The sequence below is a fragment of the Mya arenaria genome, chromosome 13 (assembly GCF_026914265.1).
Source record: "Mya arenaria isolate MELC-2E11 chromosome 13, ASM2691426v1".
Taxonomy (NCBI): Eukaryota; Metazoa; Mollusca; class Bivalvia; order Myida; family Myidae; genus Mya; species Mya arenaria.
The window spans coordinates 37446760-37474200 of NC_069134.1; the positions used below are offsets into that span (position 1 = coordinate 37446760).

The 27441-nt window shown below is 35.0% G+C and overlaps 1 protein-coding gene and 2 long non-coding RNA genes across 6 annotated transcripts; 1 reads left to right on the plus strand and 2 right to left on the minus strand.

Moving 5' to 3' along the window:
- Window positions 1-2902: 2902 nt before the first annotated feature.
- On the minus strand, window positions 2903-27241 carry LOC128214008 (uncharacterized). Its single transcript, XM_052920165.1, has 4 exons — window positions 26687-27241; window positions 7165-7292; window positions 6744-6904; window positions 2903-3829 (listed from the first exon to the last, which is right to left on the minus strand). The coding sequence occupies exons 1-4, from the start codon at window positions 26882-26884 to the stop codon at window positions 3294-3296; spliced, it is 1023 nt and encodes a 340-aa protein (XP_052776125.1). The 5' UTR covers window positions 26885-27241; the 3' UTR covers window positions 2903-3293.
- On the minus strand, window positions 11013-17493 carry LOC128214010 (uncharacterized). Of its 2 annotated transcripts, none has more exons than XR_008257851.1 (4): window positions 17429-17493; window positions 14828-14939; window positions 14407-14530; window positions 11013-12851 (listed from the first exon to the last, which is right to left on the minus strand). It is a non-coding gene; the product is annotated as an uncharacterized LOC128214010 (long non-coding RNA). The 2 variants fall into 2 exon arrangements; XR_008257852.1 differs by having other exon boundaries at window positions 14857-14939; window positions 17429-17484.
- LOC128214009 (uncharacterized) lies at window positions 17655-22117 on the plus strand. Of its 3 annotated transcripts, none has more exons than XR_008257849.1 (5): window positions 17655-17705; window positions 18793-18869; window positions 19203-19284; window positions 20072-20202; window positions 21283-22117. It is a non-coding gene; the product is annotated as an uncharacterized LOC128214009 (long non-coding RNA). The 3 variants fall into 3 exon arrangements; XR_008257850.1 differs by having other exon boundaries at window positions 17655-17698; XR_008257848.1 differs by lacking the exon at window positions 17655-17705 and adding an exon at window positions 17723-17829.
- Window positions 27242-27441: the final 200 nt, after the last annotated feature.

The window sequence follows — 27441 nt, forward strand, 5'->3', positions numbered from 1 at the left end:
ACATTTCACATAAGTATGTAGTTTCTTTACTTAAGGTCTATTATACTGTAATATAAAATATATTTAAAAACAGTAATTCTGGTAATTTTATTGCAAAATTTGACAAAGTAATTGGCAAAATGCAGAAATTTTCATTTTTTTTCTAACAAATTTACCTAAAAATCATATTTTACAAAATACATAGTTTGTATATTTCAAGTATCTTATAATGTTATATAATATCTGTTTTAAAAAGTTATTTTGGTAATTTTATTGCAAAATTTGGCAGAGTTGATGCTAAGTCCAGAAATTCTCATTTTCATTTAACTTTTAAAACATTTTGCCCAAAAATTATATTTTGTACAATGTGAGTGTATTATACTTATAGTATATTAAATGTGGTGTCTGATATAACACAAAACCAAAAAAAAAAAATCTAAGCATTTTTCTCCCATTTTTCATTTTCACTGGACAAAGAATAAATAGAGGTGATGAGGTGTTGAAACTCTGCTTCAACACCTCTCTATTCAAATAGAGAATAGTGCACGTCACCACCATGTATATAGACTATAACAGGGGTTCATATCTACAGATAGAGAATAGTCCACGCTACCACAATGTATATAGACTATAACAGAGGAGTTGAAGTAAAGTTTCAAAATCTACATTGCATAGAGAGCAGAGGTGTTGAAGCACTGCTTCAACACCTCTGAGAATGAATAGAGTATAGCGCACGCTACCACAATGTATATAGACTATAACAGAGGAGTTGAAGTAAATCTTCATAATCTCTGGCTGTATACATTGTATAGAGAACAGGGGTGTTGAAGCACCGCTTCAACACCTCTTGACAATGAATAGAGTATAGTGTACGCTTCCACAATGTATATAGACTATAACAGAGGAGTTGAAGTAAATCTTCAAAATCTCTGGCTGTATACATTGTATAGAGAACAGGGGTGTTGAAGCACTGCTTCAACACCTCTTGACAATGAGTAGAGTATTGTGCACGCTTCCACAATGTATATAGACTATAACAGAGGAGTTGAAGTAAATCTTCAAAATCTCTGGCTGTATACATTGTATAGAGAACAGGGGTGTTGAAGCACTGCTTCAACACCTCTTGACAATGAATAGAGTATAGTGCACGCTTCCACAATGTATATAGACTATAACAGAGGAGTTGAAGTAAATCTTCAAAATCTCTGGCTGTATACATTGTATAGAGAACAGGGGTGTTGAAGCACTCAACACCTCTGAAAATGAATAGAATATAGTGCACAGTATATACTGGTATAGAATATAACGCCAATGTACGTACTGTCACGGTATATCGTCCATATCCATATAGTGTATAGGTCTATGCACTGCGTTGACATCTAAGATCTCAATCTCAACTTGGTCTAAGCATTCTAAATTTAATATTTTTTTCTAGATTCAAATAATTCACTGTTTAAGGTAGAAGGACAACAAGATTCGAAAAAGAAACCTAAGGATTCCAGGAAAATCCAGCTCATTTCTTCTGTATCCCGTGGTCAACTTAGCAATGCCCGTACGACTAAATACCGTAAGGACTTTGGGGTCAACATATTAATGCACGTACGACGAAATGACGGGAGGACTTCGGGGTCAACTTAATAATGCACGTACGACGAAATACCGGAAGGGCGTTAGGGTGATCTTAGAAATGCACGTACGACGAAATATCGTAAGTACTTTGGGGTCAACTTAGCAATGCATGCACGACGAAATATCGGAAGCACTCTGGGGTCAACTTAGAAATGAACGTACGACGAAATATCGTAATTACTTTGGGATCAACTTAGCAATGCACGTACGACGAAATATCGTCAGTACTTCCGGGTCTACTAAGCAATGCACGTACGACGAAATATCTTAAGAACTTTGGGATCAGCTTATCAATGCACGTACGTCGAAATATCGTAAGTACTTTCGGGTCAACATATCAATGCACATACGACGAAATAACGGAAGGACTTCGGGGTCAACTTAATAATGCAGGTACGACGAAATACCAGAAGGGCGTTAGGGTGATCTTAGAAATGCACGTACGACGAAATACCGGAAGAACGTTATGGTCAACTTAGCAATGCAGGTACGACGAAATATCGGAAGGACGTGTGGGTCAAGCTATCAATGCTAGTACGACGAAATATCGTAAGTACTTTGGGGTCAACTTAGCAATGCACGTACGACTTAATACCGTAAGGACTTCGGAGTCAACTCAGCAATGCACGTGCGACTTAATACCGTAAGGACTTCGGAGTCAACTCAGCAATGCACGTGCGACTTAATACCGTAAGGACTTCGGAGTCAACTCAGCAATGCACGTGCGACTTAATACCGTAAGGACTTCGGAGTCAACTCAGCAATGCACGTGCGACCTAATACCGTAAGGACGTCGGGGTCAACTCAGCAATGCACGTACGACTAAATACCCTAAGGACGTCGGGGTCAACTCAGCAATGCACGTACGACTAAATACCGTAAGGACGTCGGGGTCAACTCAGCAATGCACGTACGACTAAATACCGTAAGGACATCGGGGGTCAACTCAGCAATGCACGTATGACTTAATACCGTAAGGACGTCGGGGTCAACTTAACAATGCACGTATGACGAAATATCGGAGGGACTTTAAAGCAACGTGGGTTTACGAGTTAGATATCTCATTTAAACGAAGCCCTGAACCATTGGATGTAATATATAATGTTTTAAACTCAATTCCCATTATTGTATATTGAATTGTGTCAACATTACAGCGACATTTTTCGTCTTTCAAATATGTGTGTTTATTGTTTCAGGTAAATTAATCTTTTTGTTGACACTTTTCCTATCAGGTACTGTAGTAAATGATTAATAGCGTTCAAAAGGTCTTTCAAGATAAAATATTATCAAGCATTTCTTTCTTTATTCATGGATATAAGCAAATATACTGGCAAAATCCGAGAATGTAGCTTTTAGATCATGAACTGGCATTTTTATGTATTAACATTTTTGTAATTCAAACGAATTCCAGTGGGATTTTTGAAATTATTTTCACCGCTTATGCCTTGCATTTTTGGAAAAGATTGACTTTGGAGCCAAAATTGTTAATTTAATGGCAAATTTACAAGTTTTTTTCCATACATTGTGCTGTTAAAGTATCAGTCTTATCAAGATTTTGATTATTTTTCAAGAAATTAATTGCTTTTTTTTTATTAAAATAATCTGTATCTATGAAATTGGGGAAAAAATGGGGGGAATGGACAATTTTTATAAGGCAGTAAAATGCACCAAAAAGTTACTGATTTCTATATTATTCTTCCAAGTTCGCCGGGAATTTCTCTCAACCATATTCCAATTTCCGCGGTCTGGTCATATTTATCGATTGGCTGAAAATCTTTCGAGCCATAAAAACCTTCGTTATCCTGAATCGAAACCAAATACTCCCCTAAACCAATCGCAAGCCGTCTATATTTAGCTTCCTTGGTTTCCACAGCAACCAACGCGGCGGCCATTGCAACCTTGTGACTGTAGCTAAAGGTACACATGCTTTCATGACATGTAAGGGCAAAGTCCAGGATTTCTTTTGCACTGTTGAGGAAGCGCTCGTCTTTCGTCGCTTTGAACAGCTTTATCATAAAAATACCATGGTAACCAAGGAAAAAATACAACTGCTTCGGAGAGTCTCGTTTCACGGAATAGAACGGTTGCATGTCGTTTGGCGGATCGGTTATGATTTCTCCGGAAGTAGCATTAGCTCTCAGTAGGATTTCCACATCGTTGCGAGGCTGGGCGCTCATAAACTTGAGAAGTCCCTCTCCACAGTTCTTCGCCATGTCAAGATCTGGAAAATATTACATTATTAATTTCAGGGATGAATTTTTGTCGATTGTGCTCATGTAAAATAATTACCCATGGTGGTAAGTTTGGCTATGCACTGAAATGCAACAGAACCCCGTTGGCTCGAACTACCAGGGACCGGCGAAAATACCTCGAGCCTCGGAAAATTCGAGCCAAGCGGGAATTGTTAGATTCATTTGTTAGAAATCGGTCATTTACATCCAGTTCGAGCCAACGAGAAAATCGAGCCAAGCGAGTTCGAGTCAACGGGGTTCGACTGTACTAAGCAATGTGAAAGATAGAGTTTTCTCCCACCTCAGATAAGTAGATCCAATAATTTAACAATGCTAGATATTCTTATCTTCCCCACGGGCGAAGATAAAATGCCCGTATGGAACTCCTTTTACCACATTGTAATTACCTCCCTTGTTGAAGAATGTCGTCAGTAGCATCAAGGAAATCTTGTCTTATGGTAATATTTAGAACGCTAATTAATTATTTCTCGCTTCAAATGTCACCATAAAACAGTTTTCATGCACCATTCAAGAAATAATGCTTCATTTTCCTTAGAACTATTTAAAAAGACTGATTTTACTATTAACATTAACTGGATCACTGCGCGTATATCCATGACAACCACGTGCTATCGCATATCCATAGGCAATTATTTTCACTAAGCAAAAAAGAGTTCCAGCAAAAAATATATATTTACTTAATTTTGTTTAACTGAGGTGGTAGAAAAAGAATCTACCATAGCCGCTCGTATAAGATAGGTCCATCCCGACCCTCGCGCAGGGTCTTTTGCGGAAACGAGGTTCACCCTACGCTCGGGTCGGAATGAACCTATCTTACACTCTCGGCCATGGAAGATACTTATAATCTTACTATTAATTAGGAAGGTTGAATGGTCGCCAAACAGTGTTTAAAGTTTCAATGCAATATATGATGTATTCGCTGAGGTATTGACTTAAAAGTGGTTACATGCAAAACCTTAACCAGAATTTCTATGTCAAATAAAAAAGGGCCATTATTTGAATTTAATGCAAAAAAAGAGTTATCTTACTTGGTTAATTAATAAGAATGGATGGTTGAGTAACATTGTATAAAATCTCAATACAATACATCAAGTAGCATGCTTACATGCACCCCTAACCAGAATTTCTAAGTCAAATAATAAAGGCCCATTATTTGCATTATATTCAAAAAAAGTGTCATCTTACTTCATTAATTTAGTAGGGTAGATAGTTGGGAATACATATCTAAAGTTTCAATGCAATACATGATGTATTTGCTGAGATATTGACTTAAATGTGGTTACATGCAAAACCTTAACCAGAATTTCTAAGTCAAATAATAAAGGGCAATATTTTGCATTAAATGCAAACTAGAGTTATCTAACTTGGTTAATTAAGTAGGTTGGATTATTGAGTACCATTGTATAAAGTCTCAATGCAATACATCAAGTAATTGCTGAGATATTAACCTATGTGTGCTTACATGCCAAACCATAACCAAAATTTCTAAGTCGAATAATAACGTTTATTTGCATTAAATGCAAACTAGAGTTATCTAACTTGGTTAATTAAGTCAGTTGAATGGTTGAGTACCATTGTATAAAGTCTCAATGCAATACATCATGCAGTTGCTGAGACATTAACCTATGTGTGCTTACATGCAAAACCTTAACCAGAATTTCTAAGTCAAATAATAAAGGCCATTTTTTTGCATTATATTTAAATTAGTGTGATCTTAATTTATTTAGTAGGTTAGATAGTTCGGAATACATATCCAAAGTTTTAATGCAATACATGATGTATTTACTGAGATATTGATTTAAAGGTGCTTAAACCTTAACCAAGGTGTGACGCCGATGCCGCCGTTATGGTGAGTAGTATAGCTCTCCTTAATCTTCGAATAGTCGAGCTAGAAATGATTACAAAGAGGAGGAGGAAGATGAATTGTAGGAAGAAGAGAACGGAGGGAGGAGGAGAAGAAGGGAAAGAAGGGGAAGGGTCGTAAGGCAGAACATAGAATGAAAAGTGAAAGGAGGAGGAAGTAGTAGAGAAGGGAAAGGGGAGGGGGTAGAATATTAGGAGGAAAGGAAGAAGGAGAAACAGGAGGAAACAGGAAGAAGATATTCGGGGGGTTAGGAGGAAGAAAAGATGAAAGATGAAAGCGAGGAGGAAGCGAAAGAAGAGGGGGATATGAAGAGGTGAAAGATGAAATAGAGGAGAAAGCGTAAGAGGAGGAGGAAGATGAAGAGGTGAACGATGAAAGCGAGAAGGACGCGAAAGAGGAGGACGAAGATGAAGAGGTGAAATATGAAAGCGTTGAGGAAGCGACAGAGAAGGAGGAAGATGAAGAGGTGAAAGATGAAAGCGAGGAGAAAGCGAAAGAGGAGGAAGATGAAGAGGAGAAAGATGAAAGCGAGAAGGAAGCGAAAGAGGAGAGGAAATATGAATAGGTGAAAGATGAAATCGAGGAGGAAGCGAAAGAGGAGGGGAAGGATGAAGAGGTGAAAGATGAAAGAGATGCGGAAGCGAAAGAGGAGGGGAAGATGAAGAAGTGAAAGATGAAAGAGAGGAGGAAGCGAAAGAGGAGAGGGGAAGATGAAGAGGTGAATGATAAAAGAGAGGAGGAAAGCGAAAAAGGAGGGGGAAGTTGAAGAGGTGAATGATGAAAGCGAAGAGGAAGCAAAAGAAGAGGGGAAGAAGAAAGTGATAGAGTAGGATATGTATGAGTCAGAGGGGCGGAGAAAGAGGAAGAAGTTCAATTGAGTAAACGGATGAAGAAAAAGAGAAGAAAGGAAGGGAAGGGTTTACGAGGAGGAAGGAAAAGGGGAAAAGGAATTAGGTGAGAATGTTTATGTGCAGAAAGATTGCGAAACTGATGCCAAAATGAATTGATGCTTTCTTTACCTGCCATTACAAGGGCCAGTTTTCCAAGATGTGCCGTGGACAGCATATCGACAGTGGTTTCCGCCGTCGCCTCAGCAAACGGCTCTGTCACACAGACCATCTGCCGCTCAGGGTGGTAGAAACGCTTGCAATAAGCGTATGCTGGATAGGATATGTCAAACCTAGAAAATGATATATTTATAACACCAACTGATGTTAAAGAAATTAAAACTGACATTAAATGTACTTAAATGCTTAATCAATCAAGAGCGGACACAGACACGTGACAAGGCCTTATCATCATCATCATCATCATCATCATCATCATCATCATCATCATCAGCAGCAGCAGCAGCAGCAGCAGCAGCAGCAGCAGAAGCAGCATCACCACCATCGTCGTCGCCACAACCCCTAGGACAACCATCCCTATTATCATCATTACCTCTCCATTTTCTGTGCCCCGATCGTGATCCACACATTCATATAGGACCAGAAGTGACTCATGGGAAAACTGCCGCTCTTCCGGTCTCGTCCCTCTTTATCCGGAAATGACAGGAAGTCACCGTTTTCCTTAAATGATAAGATATTAATTATTTATTGAAGCATATTAGACGAAGATGCAACGTCAGACTACTTTACAGTAATACTCCAGATCCGGCTAAATGGGATACATTGATTTCCAAGTTGGTCACCAGCAAATGTGATTGTTTTGCTTCTTGTACTTTCCTGTCAATCCAGGAGTTATAAACATGACGGTTCCTAATTTACAGGCACTAACAGTTAATTCACTACATAGTGCACCAGTCAATTGTAACCACGCCCCCCGGTCCGGGGGTATACCGGGGATTGCTGGGGAAATGGGCCGTGTTTTTACCTTCCAGGTGGCCCTGCAGTGCCGGGTGAATGCGGTGGTTTTGTCTTCGTGCCAAGTATAGCGAAGAATGGGCCTTACCCAAGCTCCCGGGTGCGGAGACATTTGGCGGGGATTTTACCAGCAGCTCGTTCCCGCAGGGCGGGGATTTTACCCGGGCTTGGCTGGACCGAAAGTCAGAGTCCCCGCTATTCCCCGGACCTGGGGGAGGCGTGGTTACAATTGACTGGTGCATAGCGCAGACGTATTTCGTGATATAAGTTTTCATTTCCAAACTCGCCAAAAAACAACTTGTGTAGAGAATGAAAATTTATTAAAACTACAGTCTTACTATTAAATGTTTGAATGACTTAACTATACGTTCAAGTGACATTGACAGAAAAACGAAAAATAACACTGTTGTTTTTTTTCCCATGGGGGAGAAAATTTCACCGTACGACACACTAGTTTGGAATTCAAGTTTTGATAATATAACCTTTTTATGGATAGTATGTGAATGATAAGTTTGTATCCCAACACATGTTAAAAGCGTGTACAAAATGTCAAAAGATACTACAACTATAAAACCAGGTTCTTTCATTTGTTCAACCCATACTTAAGGCATGTGAGGCAAAAGTTGCTTTTATAGACTCCATGTTAGTTTCTTTTTCACTTGAAAACACAGAATATAGGCGCTCCGTTATTTTGTAGAAAATCAAATCCAGAAAGTATACTATGAATCTTAACTTGACATTTTGCGTAATGGTAATGCACCAGTCAATTGTAACCACGCCCCCCCCCCCCCCAGGTCCGGGGTCAGCCGGGGAAATGGGCCGTGTTTTTACCTTCCAGGCGGTCTCGCGGTGCCGGATGAATGCGGTGGTTTAGTCCTCGTGCCAAAAAATAGCGGGGAATGGACCTTACCTGGGGTGCGGGGGCATTTGGCGGGGATGTTACCAGCAGTTCTTCCCCGCAGGACGGCAATCTTACTCGGGCTTGGCTGGACCCGATAATCAAAGTCCCCGCTAATCCCCGGACCTTTGGGGGGGGGGGCGTGGTTACAATTGACTGGTGCATAAACCAGATTATGACGTAGGTAGAATGGCTATTATATCTTTAATATCTTAATTGTTAATATTTTGTGCCTTTGCTGTTTAATCCTTTGTTTAGTTTAGTTGGTTGAGTTTCTGGCTGTCTCCTGTTGACTTCCTTCCTAAAACAGTGAATTATTTGAATCTAGAAAAAAATATTAAATCTAGAATGCTTAGACCAAGTTGAGATTGAGATCTTAGATGTCAACGCAGTGCATAGACCTATACACTATATGGATATGGACGATATACCGTGACAGTACGTACATTGGCGTTATATTCTATACCAGTATATACTGTGCACTATATTCTATTCATTTTCAGAGGTGTTGAGTGCTTCAACACCCCTGTTCTCTATACAATGTATACAGCCAGAGATTTTGAAGATTTACTTCAACTCCTCTGTTATAGTCTATATACATTGTGGAAGCGTGCACTATACTCTATTCATTGTCAAGAGGTGTTGAAGCAGTGCTTCAACACCCCTGTTCTCTATACAATGTATACAGCCAGAGATTTTGAAGATTTACTTCAACTCCTCTGTTATAGTCTATATACATTGTGGAAGCGTGCACTATACTCTATTCATTGTCAAGAGGTGTTGAAGCGGTGCTTCAACACCCCTGTTCTCTATACAATGTATACAGCCAGAGATCATGAAGATTTACTTCAACTCCTCTGTTATAGTCTATATACATTGTGGTAGCGTGCGCTATACTCTATTCATTCTCAGAGGTGTTGAAGCAGTGCTTCAACACCTCTGTTCTCTATGCAATGTAGATTTTGAAACTTTACTTCAACTCCTCTGTTATAGTCTATATACATTGTGGAAGCGTGCACTATACTCTATTCATTGTCAAGAGGTGTTGAAGCAGTGCTTCAACACCCCTGTTCTCTATACAATGTATACAGCCAGAGATTTTGAAGATTTACTTCAACTCCTCTGTTATAGTCTATATACATTGTGGAAGCGTGCACTATACTCTATTCATTGTCAAGAGGTGTTGAAGCGGTGCTTCAACACCCCTGTTCTCTATACAATGTATACAGCCAGAGATCATGAAGATTTACTTCAACTCCTCTGTTATAGTCTATATACATTGTGGTAGCGTGCGCTATACTCTATTCATTCTCAGAGGTGTTGAAGCAGTGCTTCAACACCTCTGTTCTCTATGCAATGTAGATTTTGAAACTTTACTTCAACTCCTCTGTTATAGTCTATATACATTGTGGTAGCGTGGACTATTCTCTATCTGTAGATATGAACCCCTGTTATAGTCTATATACATGGTGGTGACGTGCACTATTCTCTATTTGAATAGAGAGGTGTTGAAGCAGAGTTTCAACACCTCATCACCTCTATTTATTCTTTGTCCAGTGAAAATGAAAAATGGGAGAAAAATGCTTAGATTTTTTTTTTGTTGGTTTTGTGTTATATCAGACACCACATTTAATATACTATAAGTATAATACACTCACATTGTACAAAATATAATTTTTGGGCAAAATGTTTTAAAAGTTAAATGAAAATGAGAATTTCTGGACTTAGCATCAACTCTGCCAAATTTTGCAATAAAATTACCAAAATAACTTTTTAAAACAGATATTATATAACATTATAAGATACTTGAAATATACAAACTATGTATTTTGTAAAATATGATTTTTAGGTAAATTTGTTAGAAAAAAAATTGAAAATTTCTGCATTTTGCAAATTACTTTGTCAAATTTTGCAATAAAATTACCAGAATTACTGTTTTTAAATATATTTTATATTACAGTATAATAGACCTTAAGTAAATAAACTACATACTTATGTGAAATGTGCTTTTGGGGCACAATGTTTGACAAATGAAATGAATTTTTTTGAAATTTGGTCACCTAGGCATCAATGAATTTTAAGTTTTTATATTGCAGATATTTACCAGTCGCGCAAAATGCACAATTGCAAACAACATGCAAAAGCACTTTGAAACCAATATAATGCGACAGGCGCTTTGGTTTGCCAAGCCTTGCCTTGCAAACATCTACATAAGCCTAAAAATGTCTGTCTGAGATACCAGGCGTGAAGCTGCATATAACACTAGTATGCGGATGAATCCACATGATTCTGATAAAAACATAAAAAAAATCAGCCAAAGTTGCAGTATGCATACTTGACTACATGATCCTTTAAATGTCATTTATATTTTCCAGTACAAAATAAAGCACCTCAGAGCGCCCAGAATGCACCATGTTTTTCAAAATATTCTGAGGGGGCATGCCCCGAGACCCACCTAGCAATTATGAATCCACATATAAAGGGCTAGCTAAGCCCCTTACTTCTGTATGCAAAACAAGACTACATGCTCATCTTTTCTTTATCTATTCTGCCTGTTAATTTGCTTGTAAACTTATGTTAGTCAACAATATAATAACATTAGCTGGGCCAAAATACAAAAGTCTCTTCTTATGTTGAGAAAAATTCGAAAAATTCCGTTACTGTTTAATTTCCGTGAATGTTTATTATTCTTTTGCAAAGAGGTATGCAATTATGATTGCAGGGTTTATATGAAAATACGATATCAGGAATGGTCTGAAACAGCCCTAAAACACACAAAAGCCTTAAATGAAACAAACATATTATATATTAAACAGAATTGGAGTACTGTCTATAAAACATACACCTTAAAACACAATCTATGAACAGTTTTTTTCTTATAAAAAAAAGCTACAACAAAAATATCGCTGGAAGTGATGGTACTTCCCATATGCCCGTTTTCTTTGAAAAAGCAGAACTTGTAATTCAGTGTGCTAGTAGAAGGTAAATTGTTGTTGCATTATTATACACAGTTGGAAATACCATTTTTAATAAATGTTTTCATTGTTAATGCTGCACTCTCACAGATATATGAATTTTTATCATTTTTAACTTGGAATGAAAAACTTTTGTGCACATGTCTGATAACAGTTATATGAGACTGCATACAAAATCACAGTTTTTCCTATTACCATTTAAAACTCTATGTTTAATGGTTAGTAATGCTTGAGAAGAAATGAAAATTTTGGCAGTTTTTCAGACAATTGAATTCTGTTTCATTGAGAGTTATCTTATATGACTGGATTGAAGGCATTCATGCTAAAGTCAGACTATTTTAATTATTTTTTTCAAAGCAAATGTGAAAACTCTTAATCAGTGACAGTGCAGCTTTAACATCCTTTTAGATTTAATCACTATGATTTCAAAATTATCAGACAAACATGATACTAGATGTATACTGTCTTGTTTGGAATTCTTGCCCTTATTCAGTATTGGTTCAATCATAGCAGTATTTATTTGAACTGCCTCTAGGTTAAAGTGTGATAAAATTCATAAGATGTCAAATACATTATTATATAAGATTCACAATTCTTTGAAGGAATGAACTCCTGCTTACATGTCATATGACAAATTATGGACAAGTACAGAACCTAATCCTAATAGTTTTTCTCCAGAATTATCAAAGGGGTCACTCTTAACAAAGATCTAGTATAAACTTAATAATAATTTCTTTAGTTTAACAATGTTATAAAATCCTGAAAGGCCATAGGCAGGTAGTTCTGACGTTCATACCCTTCAAAACCTTTGACAAGAGGCATGTCTATCAAATATAATTATGAATTACTGGTGTAAATGGGTAGTGGGTAATGCACATGTCAATTGTAACCACCACCACCCCCGTCTGGGGGTATACTGGGTGTGAATGCGGTGGTTTTGTCTTACCTATGGTATGTTGGATGCGGGGGGAATTTGGCAGGGATTTTAGTTCAGGATCAGTTCAGGGAATTTAACCTGGGGTAGGCTGGACCAAAAGTCAAAAGTCCCCGGACCTGGGGGCGGGATGTGGTTACAATTGACTGGTGCATTATGCTATTCATTTTGTTGCCCACTCTTTTGTTTTTCTTTGATAATCCATTGCACACAACTATAGATCAGGATCTCAAATACTATATATGTTGAAAATTGACAACTTTTGACATCAATGTTTTAGTTATAGTTATGAATAATGAGCGTTCATTCATTGCTTTTTTTATCAAATCACAATCATAAGTGTTAGCAAAGCACACCACTTTGTGCAGTAATGTTTAATGCTGTGGCTCCTCTTATCAACCAAGCACTTGGGCTGTTGGTGGATAACCATTTCCCTAGTTTCCTCCCTGTCTGGTCACCTGTTTGAAAATTAAAACATTGATAATATATAATAATGACAAAACTTGAAAGTATTGTACACTATGTTTATACATTTGCTGAATTAAATGAATAAGCTAAGGAAATGTACATTCAAAACAAAAGGGCCAGCATGGCCCTTAATTGGTCACCTGATTAAAATGACCATGAACAAGTCAGTCAGGTAACAACTGGTTATGAAAGGTGTTGCTATTTGCTTAGCAGGTTAGTGGTTGCTGTGTTATTTGATGGTTGATAAGGACTCCTCAAAGAAGGCTGCTCTTTGTTAACAGAAATGAGAATTATGGTAAGCTGGTTGTTCCCATGGTCAATGGATGTTACCGTAATGAACCAGAATGTTGCTATGGAAGTAAATGATTACTAAGGAAGTAATTGGTTGCTATGGATGTTGGCTGTTGCTCAGGAAAAAAGTGGTTGCTAAATAAGGCATTGGTGCCTATAAAGGTAGTTAATGGATGCGTTGGAAGGAATTGGATGCTAAGGAAGTCATTGGTTGAATGGGGATTCATTTGTTGCTATGGATGAAGGTAGTTGCTAAGGCAATCATTGGTTGATAAAGAAGCCAAGGATTGTTTAGGAAGTCATCATTTTTTATGGAAGTCATTGGCTGCTGTAAATGAAGTATTTGATAAGGATGTCCTTGGTTGCTTATAAAGTGGTTGTTAAGGAAGACATTGTGAGTTTGGATTGTAGTCACTAAGTTAGACAAGTGGGTTCCTTAAGGGTACTACGAGGTCTACGATTTCCTCAACAAGGCAAAACCTTGCTTAACATCCTGCCAAAAGGTGATTATTATATTGTTGTAACAACTTGTTTCATAATCTTTGAAACTAAATACCTTTTAGTTTAGACATCAGTTTCTAAGGAATTCATACATTACTGCAGAAGTCATTGCCTGATTTGAATGTGTATCAATTTTTGTTCTAGAAGTCTATCAGTTACAGGGGAACTCTGGTTGGGACAACTTTGACCCCAAGGACGAAACTTGAACAACATTCATAAAAAAAATTATGTATTCTTTTTACTGCCTGTACAATGTACCTCGCAAATTCGGTAAAAAGTCAACTTTGGGAAAAATACAAAATCAGGCCAAAATTGCTTATATAATGGCAAATATACATTTTTTAACTTTTTTATTCATACCTTATGCTGTGAAAGAGTAAGACTTGTCAAGATTTTGTTTATATTTCAAGAAATTCATTGCTATTTTAATCCGGAATGTAATGTAATTTTTTTTAATTTTGGGGAAAATGGAGTTTTTCACAATAAAAAAATCACTGACAATGAACTACAAACTCCAACATATAAACACCACATACACAAAAACAAATTGATTACATATATAAATTACTGAATATTCACATGGTCTTATGATATTATTGATGAATATTATAATGTTATTTTTAGATACCAGTTACGGGTAGTAGTAATGAAGAATACCAGATTACAAAATCAAAGTGGAAATTGGAACTATTAGAGAATCACTTTATTTGTGGGTAGGTCACTTAAATATTCATTGAGGTGAAAAGAAATTACCATATGATGTATTGCATATGTTTAACCGCTGTTGCACAATCATCATTTCCAAGTGACTGTCTTCATGTCCAGTACTAGCTTACAAAATCCCTTTCTAGATAGTCAAAGACTTCATCTGATGCATCTTAAAAAGGAAGAATACAACACAATCATGAACACAATAAATGCAAATAATGTTGGGTATGCTTTAAACATGATTCAAATGCAAAACATCTTGGCAATTATTTCTAGAGCAATCTAAATGTCCTACATGAGATTTATTCTCTTATGAAAAAGTGATGTTTATGTACAAGCCAAATATACTAGAAATGTGTCAAGTGGACATTAAGTCTTGTGTTGCTTGGTGAATTGCATATACTGTGAATGAAGATAATTAACAAAAAAACAGGGATTTCTCATAATATGACAAAGTTTTTTTTACCAAGTTTGGTAAAGATTATTGAGCCATACAATGTTTTTATCTGGACTGCATCGTCTTTTATTCTGGGCAGCATAATATGGAAATCCAGGCCATGTATACATCTGGGTTTTATCTGTAATGGACCACATTTTCCAAAATGTATGTAGGCAAATGAGTTACATGGAAATAAAAACTATCTATACATAATAATAAGTGATTTGTATACATGTGTTTACCTAATTGCCTCATTCCAAGACAAAAAAATTGTCAAAACGTTCAATCTGTGAGAGTGCACCTTTAAGGTCAAAACTAGAAAATGAAACTTTAAACAATAAACTTAAAAACCATGACTTATGGTACAAGTATTTCCACATCGGAGCGGCTGGTTCTTACACACTGACAGTGACACACAATACACTCCACTCCTCTCCATTAACCCTTTATATATATATTACAGTCGAAACTCGTTGGCTCGATATCTCATGGCTCGATATCCTCGTTGGCTTGAACCAGATTAAAAGAACCGATTTTGTTTAACTCTTTGTTCATATAAAATTTGATCGGATGGCTCGATATATTGAGGGTCGATATTTCTCCACGCTCGAAGTCATTTTCGCGGTTCCAAGTAAGAATTTCACAATTTTGTTTGCTTGGGTCGATGTCATTTTCGCGGGTTCAGGTAAGAACCTCACACCTTGATTTGTTTTGTTGGCTTCATTTAGCACATGGCGCTAATCGATAAAAATTAATTCAATTTATTATAATTATTATCAAATTTGAATGACTTAACAGTTTGAATAAACATGCCATCACTTTATCTAAGTTCTTTCCCTAATTGTTATACATGTATAAATTTCAATGCATCCTTATATAACTAATAAGCTATGTTTTTGTTACCCACTGTTTAAAATTACTTGTTTGTTGTTTTCGCATAATTTTTATAATTAATAAAAACAATCAAATAATATTTTCTAAGTATCGAATAAGTGATGTTACGAACTTTAAGACGTGTAACTATGCCCAATTAATACTCTTCTTTCGCGGAGATAGCATAGCCAATAACAAACGAGGTAAACAAGACTTTTTGTAACGAATAATAAAAAAAATAACATTCTGTAAGCAATCCCGCTTGGCTCGATATTCTCGAGGCTCGAAGTATTTTGGCTGGTCCCTAGAATATCGAGCCATCGAGTTTCGACTGTAGTTTAAAGCTGACGGAGGCACTCCTGCCATGTACCGCTGCCACCATTTAAGTAAACCTGGGAGGAGAAGTGCCCCAGTGTGGAGCTTGAACCAACAACAACTGCTGGAACACTATCATGGCGCTGTAACCAACTGAGCTAACTGAACGGCTGGTTCTCATCGACACGATCTACATCTACAATAACTTTACAATGTACATGAATACATAAATAACTAAAGTATGAATGCAATGTATTCATGTACATGGTAAAGTTGATGTCTACTGTACTACTTTAAAAGACACATGCATGTACCCCAAAATTAGTTTTGACAGGCATGACTCACTAATGCCAGTTGTGAGCTTGTTCCTAGCTTCGATCAAGATATTTCTTCTGAAAATGACATTGAATACACTCTAAAGCCTAAAAGGCTGTAAAATATGCATTCAACATCTTGATAAGCAACTATCTTAAATAAATTAAAATATTAGGATACAGAATGATGTGAAAGAGACTTTAAAAATATCGCTGCATTGTTGGATGTTGGTGCTGTCATCTGATGATCGGTCAGCGGCAATGATTGAGGCAAGCATCAAGTATATTTAAATAAACATTGCACTTTAACAGATTAAATGTTTTGACAACTGTTTTATTTTTTGTCTTTATACAAGCCAATAAATGCATAAGTGCAAGAAAAACAGTGACACAAGACTGCTTAAAAAAACATTGGATTGCATATATATTTTAGTTAAAGCTTCACTATCACAGATATACCATTTTTACAACTTTTTCATTTTTTGTCTTGGAAAGAGCAAATTTTTGTATAAATATCTGCAAACCAATGATATAGGATTGCTTACGAAAAACCAGATCATAGATTTTCATATTTCCGTTTGAAAATTAATGTTTTATGGCTAAAACCGTTAATAAACGTTTTAGAAAAATGAACAAAACATCAATTTTTGAACTGGTATATATATAAAAATCTGCAATCTATATTTGTCAGCAGTCTTATATAACTGGTTTCCATGGATTTTCGCCAAAATTAGTACATTCCAAGATAAAACATAAAAAAGTTGGCAAAATGTTCAATCTGTGAGAGTGCAGCTTTAAGAAAATGATGTTTTATGCATTTTTCTTCCAACTGTTAGTAGCACTTTTAGCCATAAAACATTTTTTTTTAACGAAATATGTCAGCAGGCTTATATCACTTATTTGCATATATTAATTTACACAGAAACTGGCTCATTCAAACTCCAAGACAAAAATAAAAAATAACAAAGTTGTCAAAATACATGTATGTGAGAGTGCAGCTTTAAGGAGTACTTCGTTATATCAATAAAATATACTCGTTAAACTGTCAACTGTTTACGTATCTACATAAATTCAATTACCGTTTGAACTAGAAAGTGTTATATTTTCAAAGAAAATAGCCATATACCTCTGTTCAGTGTCGGTCAAATTCGATGTTTTGAACCCGTTTGAACCTCTCTCGCGCGTGCTAAATACTAAGTGACGCAATGTTTTGGATTGGTCTTCATTTTCTTCGATACAGGCACAACCGAGCGTAAATATTAAGCGAGAAAGTCTAGTAGAACGATGCAGGGTTCATTGGGTTTGTTTACAAAAATTCAAGCATCCGGTTAAGAAGACGACAAATAAGAATCGTATTAAGTTGGTAGAATGGAACTCCTTCCTGATTCCTGCACATGTAAGTTGTAAGTATTGACTATATCGGGATACCATACAGGACACTCAAGTGTTATTTTATATTTTCTTAGTTATCATGCAAATGAAAATAATCACTATCATTTAAAAGTTATTCAGGGATAGTTGCAAATGGTTTGTTTACATTAATTAGTTTTATGAATTTAATTGAATACACAAATTTTTATTAGAGCTTTGCACCAAATTAAATTCAGTTCATTTTACGGGAGTAACCCACACTAGCGGATCCAGAAAAGGGGTGGGACCCCCCCCCCCCCAAAAAAAAAAAAATATTCTGTAAAGAATCTCAGGACAATTATTCAAAAAATCTTTTGATCTTTGATATCATAATGGTAAAAAAATTTTACCAAAATACAAAATGTAAAAAAAAAATATCAAGTCAGAGAATGTGTTGGAACCAGTGTCGCCAAAATTGCAGTCCTGTGTTGTATCCACTGTGCTATGAAGGCTTATCCTAAACAGTTGGAATATTTAATCTTTATACCTAACTTGTAATATATTGGCGATTTTTTTTTATTGTAAATTATGTGGTACTTCAGTTAGTAAGTTTTAATGCATTGTACACATAGATACCAAGTTTATGTCAGTTTTCGTCAATTTTCTTTTTTTCCGCTATTTCATTAAACAGATTACAGCCCCTTTTAAACAAGTCTTTGGGAGGAACTGTTGGGGATTGTTATTAAAGCTGCATTTTCACAGATTTACCATTCTGACAACTTTTTTTTTCATCATGGAATGAATCATGCAATGTTAGTGCATAAATTATGTCCGCGAACCATGATTTAAAACTGCTGAAAAAATATCAGATAGCTGTTTTTCATATGTACGTTCATAATTGTTGTTCTGTGACTTAAATTTGAACACTTTTAGAAAAATGAAATAATAAGCAGATTTCTCAATACATGACTTCTGTTTTATTGTTAGCAATTAAAGGCATTGATTCTCTGAGATAATAATAATGTTAAAACAGTCAATCTGTGAGAGTGCAGCTTTCAGATTCATTTTTCCTAAGATCAGCCAAGTTAGTATTATAGCTAATTTTAGCTTAAAAGTAGGTGAATTTTATATTTATTTCAGACCAGATACTCTTGAGGGACCAATTTAAGGGCAAACAGACAAACGTTTTGATGCAAAGAAAGCATTGGATTTGAAAGGTAGATTTTTAACACATATTTACATGTACTCAATGTCATTTACTAGTATAACATAATGTATTCAAGTATAAGATATTTCAAGTATTTGGTCAGGTTGTTAGGTTTAATTGAAACTGTTAAGCAAATAAATGAAAGTCCATGCAATTTTGCATGCACATGTTTGTTGCATGCAGATTTTACTCAGATGGCATAGGGTACAGTTACTCTTGTAACTTGCTTAAAATAAATGCAAATGATTCTGCATGTGTCTGAAGTCATGTTTTATTTTTCTCTACAAAATGTTTTAAAAAATGCAATTGTTTGATTTCCTTTCTTATGTGTTATGCATTGCAGTTCCCATGGAGAAGAAAAATGGAGAGATTCTAAAAGTATGAAGATACTCCTGTGTATAATGAGGAAATCTTGTCAGTGAATGGTAAGTTCTCTTTAGATTAATTCTATGTATAACAATATAAATATGAGGTAAGCCAAGAAATGAGAATTAACATAATTATTCTGTTCAAACATACATTGACATATTAAATATAAAGACATATGTATGATTTGTCTCTGCTATTATACTCCTACCACTTGATGGTTAGGGTTCATTTGGACAAGTCTTCTATTATCCATAATTCCAAATGCTTCTGAGATTTCTAACACATATTAAATATGTTGAGGAGAAGTGCTGTGCAAAAAACATTTTTGTTTATGGTATTTTAGAGTTATTGGTCTTTGATTATTTTTCTTTCACTTTTCTATGTTTTTGAGGTATTAACTTCAAACTTCATGCACATATTGGACGTGATAAGAAAAATAGCTGTGCATATGAATCATAAAATTGTGTATGGTAGTCAAAGAATTGTAAACCTTTGATTATTATCTTTATATTTTTTTTTTTTTTTTTTTCTTCTCTTCATAACTTTTTTTCATTTTTTACTTTAATTTAACAAAACACTATTCTGTTTTTGGTATATTAAGGATTATTTTCTTATGTTTATTTTGTGCTTGGCAGTTTTAAAATTATTGCCTAATTCAGTAATTGGTTACTGTATGCTTAAAAGCAAACATCACTCTAAGTGAAACCTCTTATTACAATAGGTGATAGCTGTAGTTTTTCATGGAAACAAGTGTTTGACAGTATGAGTCATTTTTTAGTAGCAATATATTATGTACATTTAAGGTATAAGTTCTCTTTTGCTAATTGTTCAGTTGTTTTTCAGTTGTTGCAATTGTGGACCAGGCCAGAGTTGTACTAAACCAACTAAGACACAATGAGATACAGGAATGACACAATGAGAAACAGGAAACAGGAAAGTGATGACTGATCGCCACCTGTTACAAATTCATCTAGGTACAGTTTTTATTCCAGACTTGATACAACTGTAAACTGTTTTATGCATGCTATGATTATGTTCATCATGTTTGTTTAAGACCCTGATGATGAGGACTAAACTATTGATTATCCCTTGCCAAAAGGCAAAGTGGATACAGTAATTGTGTAATTGTGCACGTGTGTGTGCGTGTGCACGGAATGTAATCTTGAGCATAAATCCCCCAGGTATTAACTTCAAACTTCATATACAGATAGATCCCTATTGAGAAGAAGTGCAGTGTTAAGGGACCATAACTCTGTTTACAGTTCTTTTTGTAATAACCCTTTGTTATATTTCATACTGAGTTTTTGTCTGCAGCAGAACTTGAAAAGTCTTTGAGGTGTTGATCTCAAACTTCAAATATGTACAGATAGATCTCATTTAGCAGAAGTGCAGTGCACAGAAACCATAACTCAAGATTTTTTTTGTAGTAGTTGCCCTTTGTTAGTTTTCAATGTTATCCTTTGTTGTAATGCACAGTTGTGATCATGCTCAAATATGCTCATTCACATTAAAATTAATTGTCCAGGTTCAAATCCTGTAATAGAAACAATTATTTTCTTTCTGTGTTTAGCAAAGTTTATATGAACTATCTATCAATGTAAAATAAACTAAGATTTGTGTGTTTTTATCGTTTCTTATTTATTTGTATATTTTTTGTTACATATTTTTATGTGCATATATATCAAATCTATATCACAAAAAGTGTGGCTAATTTGTAATATTAAGATATAATATGTATAAGAACTATCATATTTCAAAATCAACCATAGAGCTTTTGCAAGATAGATAATAACTTAATGTATCTGATGAACAATAATGTGATTTTGGGATGCCAGCAATAACTTTTCAAGGTGAAAATATGTTCTTGTCATTGATTTTACATATAAGTAATCAGTATGCAAAGCCCTTTCAAATGATACTTATATGGGGTAACTATCAAATTTTAACATTGAAGCCAATGGCACAAATGAATGAAAAGCTCCTTAATAGTTCAATATTTGAAGCCAACAATGGAACTGTGTTTATGTATTGCTTAATGTTCCTTTTTCTTTCAGAAAACTCCCCACATCCAACAAGAGACAGTCTGACTTCAAAATCTTCATTGAAGGCAACTTAATGGACAAGACATCCGTCACATAAAGATTCACTAAAATTGGAATGATATACCAATTTTAACTTTTAACAGACAAATACATTATAGATTTGAAAATAGATTACCCTTAGATAAGTTGGATGATTAACATTTACCTCAACACAGTACAAAGTGCTCATGTTGAACTATTGTGATTGATCATAGTCTGTCCTTCATTTTTATTAACAGTTTCATACATTGTTAACACTTTAGTATGGGGACTCATTTTTAGCTCAACTTTTCGAAGAATATGGAGAGCTATACTACTCACCCAAGTGTCGGCGTCGGTGTCACCCCTTGGTTAAGGGTTCGCTTGCAAGCACACATAGGTTAATATCTCAGCAACTACTTGAGGTATTGCATTGAGACTTTATACAATGGTACTCAACCATCCAACCTACTTATTTAAACAAGTAAGATAACTCTAGTTTGCATTTAATGTAAATAATAGGCCTTTATTATTTGACTTAGAAATTCTGGTTAAGGTTTTGCATGCAAGCACACATAGGTTAATATCTCAGCAACTGCTTGAGGTATTGCATTGAGACTTGATACAATGGTACTCAACCATCCAACCTACTTTTTTTAAACAAGTAAGATAACTCTAGTTTGCATTTAATGTAAATAATAGGCCTTTATTATTTGACTTAGAAATTCTGGTTAAGGTTTTGCATGCAAGCACACATTATATCTAAGGTTAATATCTCAGCAACTGCTTGAGGTATTGCATTGAGACTTGATACAATGGTACTCAACCATCCAACCTAATTAATTTTCCAAGTTATATAACTATAGTTTGCATTTAATGCAAATACTTGCGTTTATTATTTCACTCAGAAATTCTGGTTAAGGTTTTGCATGTAAGCACACATAGGTTAATATCTCAGCAACTACTGGATGAATTGCATTGAGACTTTATACAACCACCCAACCTAATTGAATAATCAAGTTAGATAAAAATTCTGGTTAAAATTTTGCATGTAACCACATTTATGTTAATATCTCAGCACATCATGTATTGCATTGAAATCTAATCTAACAGTGATCCATGCATGTTTCGCCAAAACTTTTCAATCCTTTCACTGAAAAGCAGCGGAATAGTCGAGAGCGCTGTCTCTGTGACAGCTCTTGTCTCTTTGGTCCTTATTCATACTGGCCAGAATATGTTTACCAAAAAAATCTTAGTAGAGATTGATAACTGTTCAGGTTGGACAAAAAGCATGTAGGTTGTTTGTTCTAATAATATAAACTGTAAATGCTTCAGAAACTATATATATAATTTTCATGATATTTGTCAGTATTTATTCTCGTCAACATTTAAATAATATTAGGTGAAACTTGTTTATTGGTCAAAATGTGTTTGATTAGAGTGGCCTCAAGTTCCACTTTATATGAATGAAATTTGGTCAAGTTTTAGAAAAAAACTATGTTCTAGTTTTATAGGCCATATTCTCTTCCCAAGCCCTCCTTAAAGAATGAATGTAGGTAAGATGAAACAGGAGTCACTAAATCAAGTATTAAAAGCCTTAAAAATTGCTATTCATAGAGGTATTGTTTCCTCATCATAAATCACAACTTAGCCAGCAAGACTTTACAACAAATAAGGCATAACATGTAAAAAGTTAATAATTAGGCACATATTTTAGTGAATAAAATCTTGTGAACATATTATTGAAACAAATAATGTGTCTGGTTCTGAGGTGAGCAATAAAGCACATTGCTTAGTAACAATTGAGCTAGCTCATTATTAAAAGTTTGTTTTAAACATGAATTAAATGAATGCAAATCATATATTATTATTTTTAATCTATATTTTTTTTTAGTTACCTTGTTCTGTTGTTAATTTCCATACTGACTTGGTCAATTATGGCTAATTGTCTAATTATATTTTAACTTCTAACCTAAATGTTTCATTGTACTTTTGAGTGTTCTGTTAACTATATTGCACATTATCCTATATGACAGTATAAATTCAATAAAACCATGGTTATTAAGTTCCATACATATTGGAGCACATGGTAAGCCTCTAGAAATGTCACTTCTTAAACCTAGATTCTTGATCTGTTCGCCACATTGTTTTGTTAATTTTTTGTTTATAAAAACAAATGATTGTTTAATGTCAAGGAAACCTTTTTAAAGTTAAAATGTAGATGTACATAGATAACTGTCAAATATTATTTACCATTTAATAACTGTCTAAAGGCAAAATTTCCATTCATTTTTATATTTGATTTGGGTCCCTAGGGTCATGGTCACTGTAACTAAAAATAGAAAAATGCTTGGTACTGAATAACTTCAGTTTTAATACATTTAAAACTGAATCTCACAATAAAGGCTGAAGTTCTTGTTGCATTGCAGCAGTTAACTTTTTAATTTGACTCTTTTTATTGCTTTCGACAGGCACATATTACATCATTATTGTATTCATTTTTAAGACAAAGCCTCATTTAATTGAGCGTGCTGTCCAAAGACAGCTATTGTTGACATAATTATAAGACACCTTATGTTATGGTTTATATGAACAATAGCTGTTTCTGTGTATGTTTTAGAAGAAACTTCCATTTCTTATCATATTGATGGACATAGATATACATACATGTACGGGATTATTGACATCAGATTCTTAGGATTAAATTTACTAATGTTCTGTTCATGTTCAAAATAGATACAGTTATGGTAAATGCATAGTCTTGTTTGTTTATAACATGGACAACCATGTCTTTTGGTTGTCCTGGTCTCCTGTCCTGTTATGTGAATTGGGTTTTATGGACATCTTAGATATTGTAGGTCCAATTCTAGTGTCTAGCTGGAAAAGTATTTAGCCTAGGGAGACCATAGTTTGGGTTATCATGTTGGATATGTCTAAATGTTGGCATGTCGGGAAATGACAATTTTAGGCTATGACAATTTAAAAATGTAGACGTTGCTGGGCAAGGCTCCACACCCAAGTGACTGTCGCATTATATTCTTGAAAAAATGCCTTGGGCTTTTGGTTTGTTATGAATTTTGCGAGTCTGGCAAATATCTGCATTATAAAATTCATCGACATACAGGTGACAGAGAAAAAGGTCAATTTTCAATGATTTCAAAAGATTTATTAACTAAAAGGGGATCATCATAAATGAATACAGAGAACAAGGTTAATTGATTTGACAGAGGATTGATGCAGAGCTTCAAAAATTAAGGAGACAATTTCAGAAAAATGCACATAAATGATTTTTGTTTATTTGTGTTGTTTGATAACTGCTGACTGTGTCGATTTTTATTTAATTTCATTTTACCCCCCAAATCACACTTCACACAATACATGGTTTCTACACTCTAGGTTTGTTATACTGTATTATAGTATCTATTGAATACAGTAAAATTTCTGGTCATTGTATTGCAAAATTTGTGCTAATAATTTGCAATTTCAGAAATTCTCATTTTTATTTAATTTTTCAAACATTTTCCCCAAAATTCACATTTCACAAAATTACATAGTTTCTTTACTTTTGATATATTAAACTGTAATATTTATGAAATACAGTAATTCTGGTCATTCTATTGCAATATTTGAAAAAGTTATTGGCAAATTCCAGAAATTCTCATTTCCATTTAATTTTTCATACATTTTACCCCGAAAATCATATTTTAAAAAAAAACTGTGTTTCTATATAATATATAATAATGTTAAATGATATATATTAGCTGCAGTAGTTCTGGTGTTTTTATTGCAAAATTAGGCAGAGTTATTGGCAAAATTCATAAATTGTCATTTTCATTTAATTTTTCCAACATTTTACCCCAAAAATCATTTTTGCGCCATATAATTGTTCTATGATTTAAGTATATTAAATATGTTGCCTGATATGACATAAATTCATCAAAATTATTTTTGTGCAGTTTTCTTCATTTTTTGTTCAAAAATCTCCGTTTGTATACATTGAATAGAGAACAGAGGTGTTGAAGCACTGCTTCAACACCTCTGAGAATGAGTATAGTATAGTGCACGCTACCACAATGTATATAGACTATAACACAGGTTCAAATTTACAGATAGAGAATAGTGCACGCCACCACAATGTATATAGACTATAACAGAGGAATTGATGTAAAGTTTCAAAATCTCTGGTTGATACATTGCATAGAGAACAGGGGTGTTGAAGCACTGCTTCAACACCTCTAAGAATGAATAGAGTATAGTGCACGCTTCCACAATGTATATAGACTATAACAGAGGAGTTGAAGTAAATCTTCAAAATCTCTGGCTGTATACATTGTATAGAGAACAGGGGTGTTGAAGCACCGCTTCAACACCTCTTGACAATGAATAGAGTATAGTGCACGCTTCCACAATGTATATAGACTATAACAGAGGAGTTGAAGTAAATCTTCAAAATCTCTGGCTGTATACATTGTATAGAGAACAGGGGTGTTGAAGCACTGCTTCAACACCTCTTGACAATGAATAGAGTATAGTGCACGCTTCCACAATGTATATAGACTATAACAGAGGAGTTGAAGTAAAGTTTCAAAATCTACATTGCATAGAGAACAGAGGTGTTGAAGCACTGCTTCAACACCTCTGAGAATGAATAGAGTATAGCGCACGCTACCACAATGTATATAGACTATAACAGAGGAGTTGAAGTAAATCTTCATGATCTCTGGCTGTATACATTGTATAGAGAACAGGGGTGTTGAAGCACCGCTTCAACACCTCTTGACAATGAATAGAGTATAGTGCACGCTTCCACAATGTATATAGACTATAACAGAGGAGTTGAAGTAAATCTTCAAAATCTCTGGCTGTATACATTGTATAGAGAACAGGGGTGTTGAAGCACTGCTTCAACACCTCTTGACAATGAATAGAGTATAGTGCACGCTTCCACAATGTATATAGACTATAACAGAGGAGTTGAAGTAAATCTTCAAAATCTCTGGCTGTATACATTGTATAGAGAACAGGGGTGTTGAAGCACTGCTTCAACACCTCTGAGAATGAATAGAATATATACCGTGCACAGTATATACTGGTATAGAATATAACGCCAGTGTATGTACTGTCACGGTGTATCGTGCATATCCATATAGTGTATAGGTCTATGCACTGCGTTGACATCTAAGATCTCAATCTCAACTTGGTCTAAGCATTCTAGATTTAATATTTTTTTCTAGATTCAAATAATTCACTGTTCTAAGATTATTGTTTTTAGTTTCAAAACATTTGTGTGGAACATATACAGACATTTGCTTTAAGATTGATGGACGTCTACTTTCGATTTGCGTTACAGGTAAAACTATCAGTTTTACAACACAACAATAGAGCAACAATAGCTCACCTGCATGAAATCCCGCTTAATCCTGTCCAAAAGTCGATGAGCCTCCACCGTTCGTCCGCTGACCGCCAACAACACCGGAAGTTTGTTCTGCGCGCACATATCTTTCGCAACTTCCGGATCCCTTAAAACCCCATTCTTTCCAAGGCATCCTGCTAAAAGGGTCGCGGCCCTTTCACTGGAAGCCAGAAACTGTTCCATCTTATCCTCACGAATATGATACTGTTTATATATGAAGATGACCTTAACTGCTCATGTGCATACACATCATATAAATGTCTGAATAAACCACAGGCATCTGGAATAAACACTAGCTATCGGAGTGTATAATAGCATGCACACATACTAAAGATTCATACAGAATTTCAAATCGATAAGGTCAAATGTTTATAAATACGTACACAGGATAAAGTCACATCTCAGATAAACTTTCCAGAATTGACCTTGATGTATTTAGGTTCCGTTTTATGAATCTTTACATTACTTGACAGACACATGTTATGTTCTATTTTTGTCACGAGCTGGATCAGAGAGAAATAGCATATGAGCTACGTAATAGTTTGACCTGTAGGCCTATTGCAAACCGAAAGTAAAACTTGGTCGAAAGTGAAAGTAAAACGTGATATTGTAAGAGTCTGGTTCATCCGATTTTAAGCGTACTTCTAAACGATCTGAACCATAATATTAAACTCATTGGCGAAAAGAAATAAACTAACTTAGGAAAAAAACAAAAGTTGGTAACAAGAAATTTCAACATC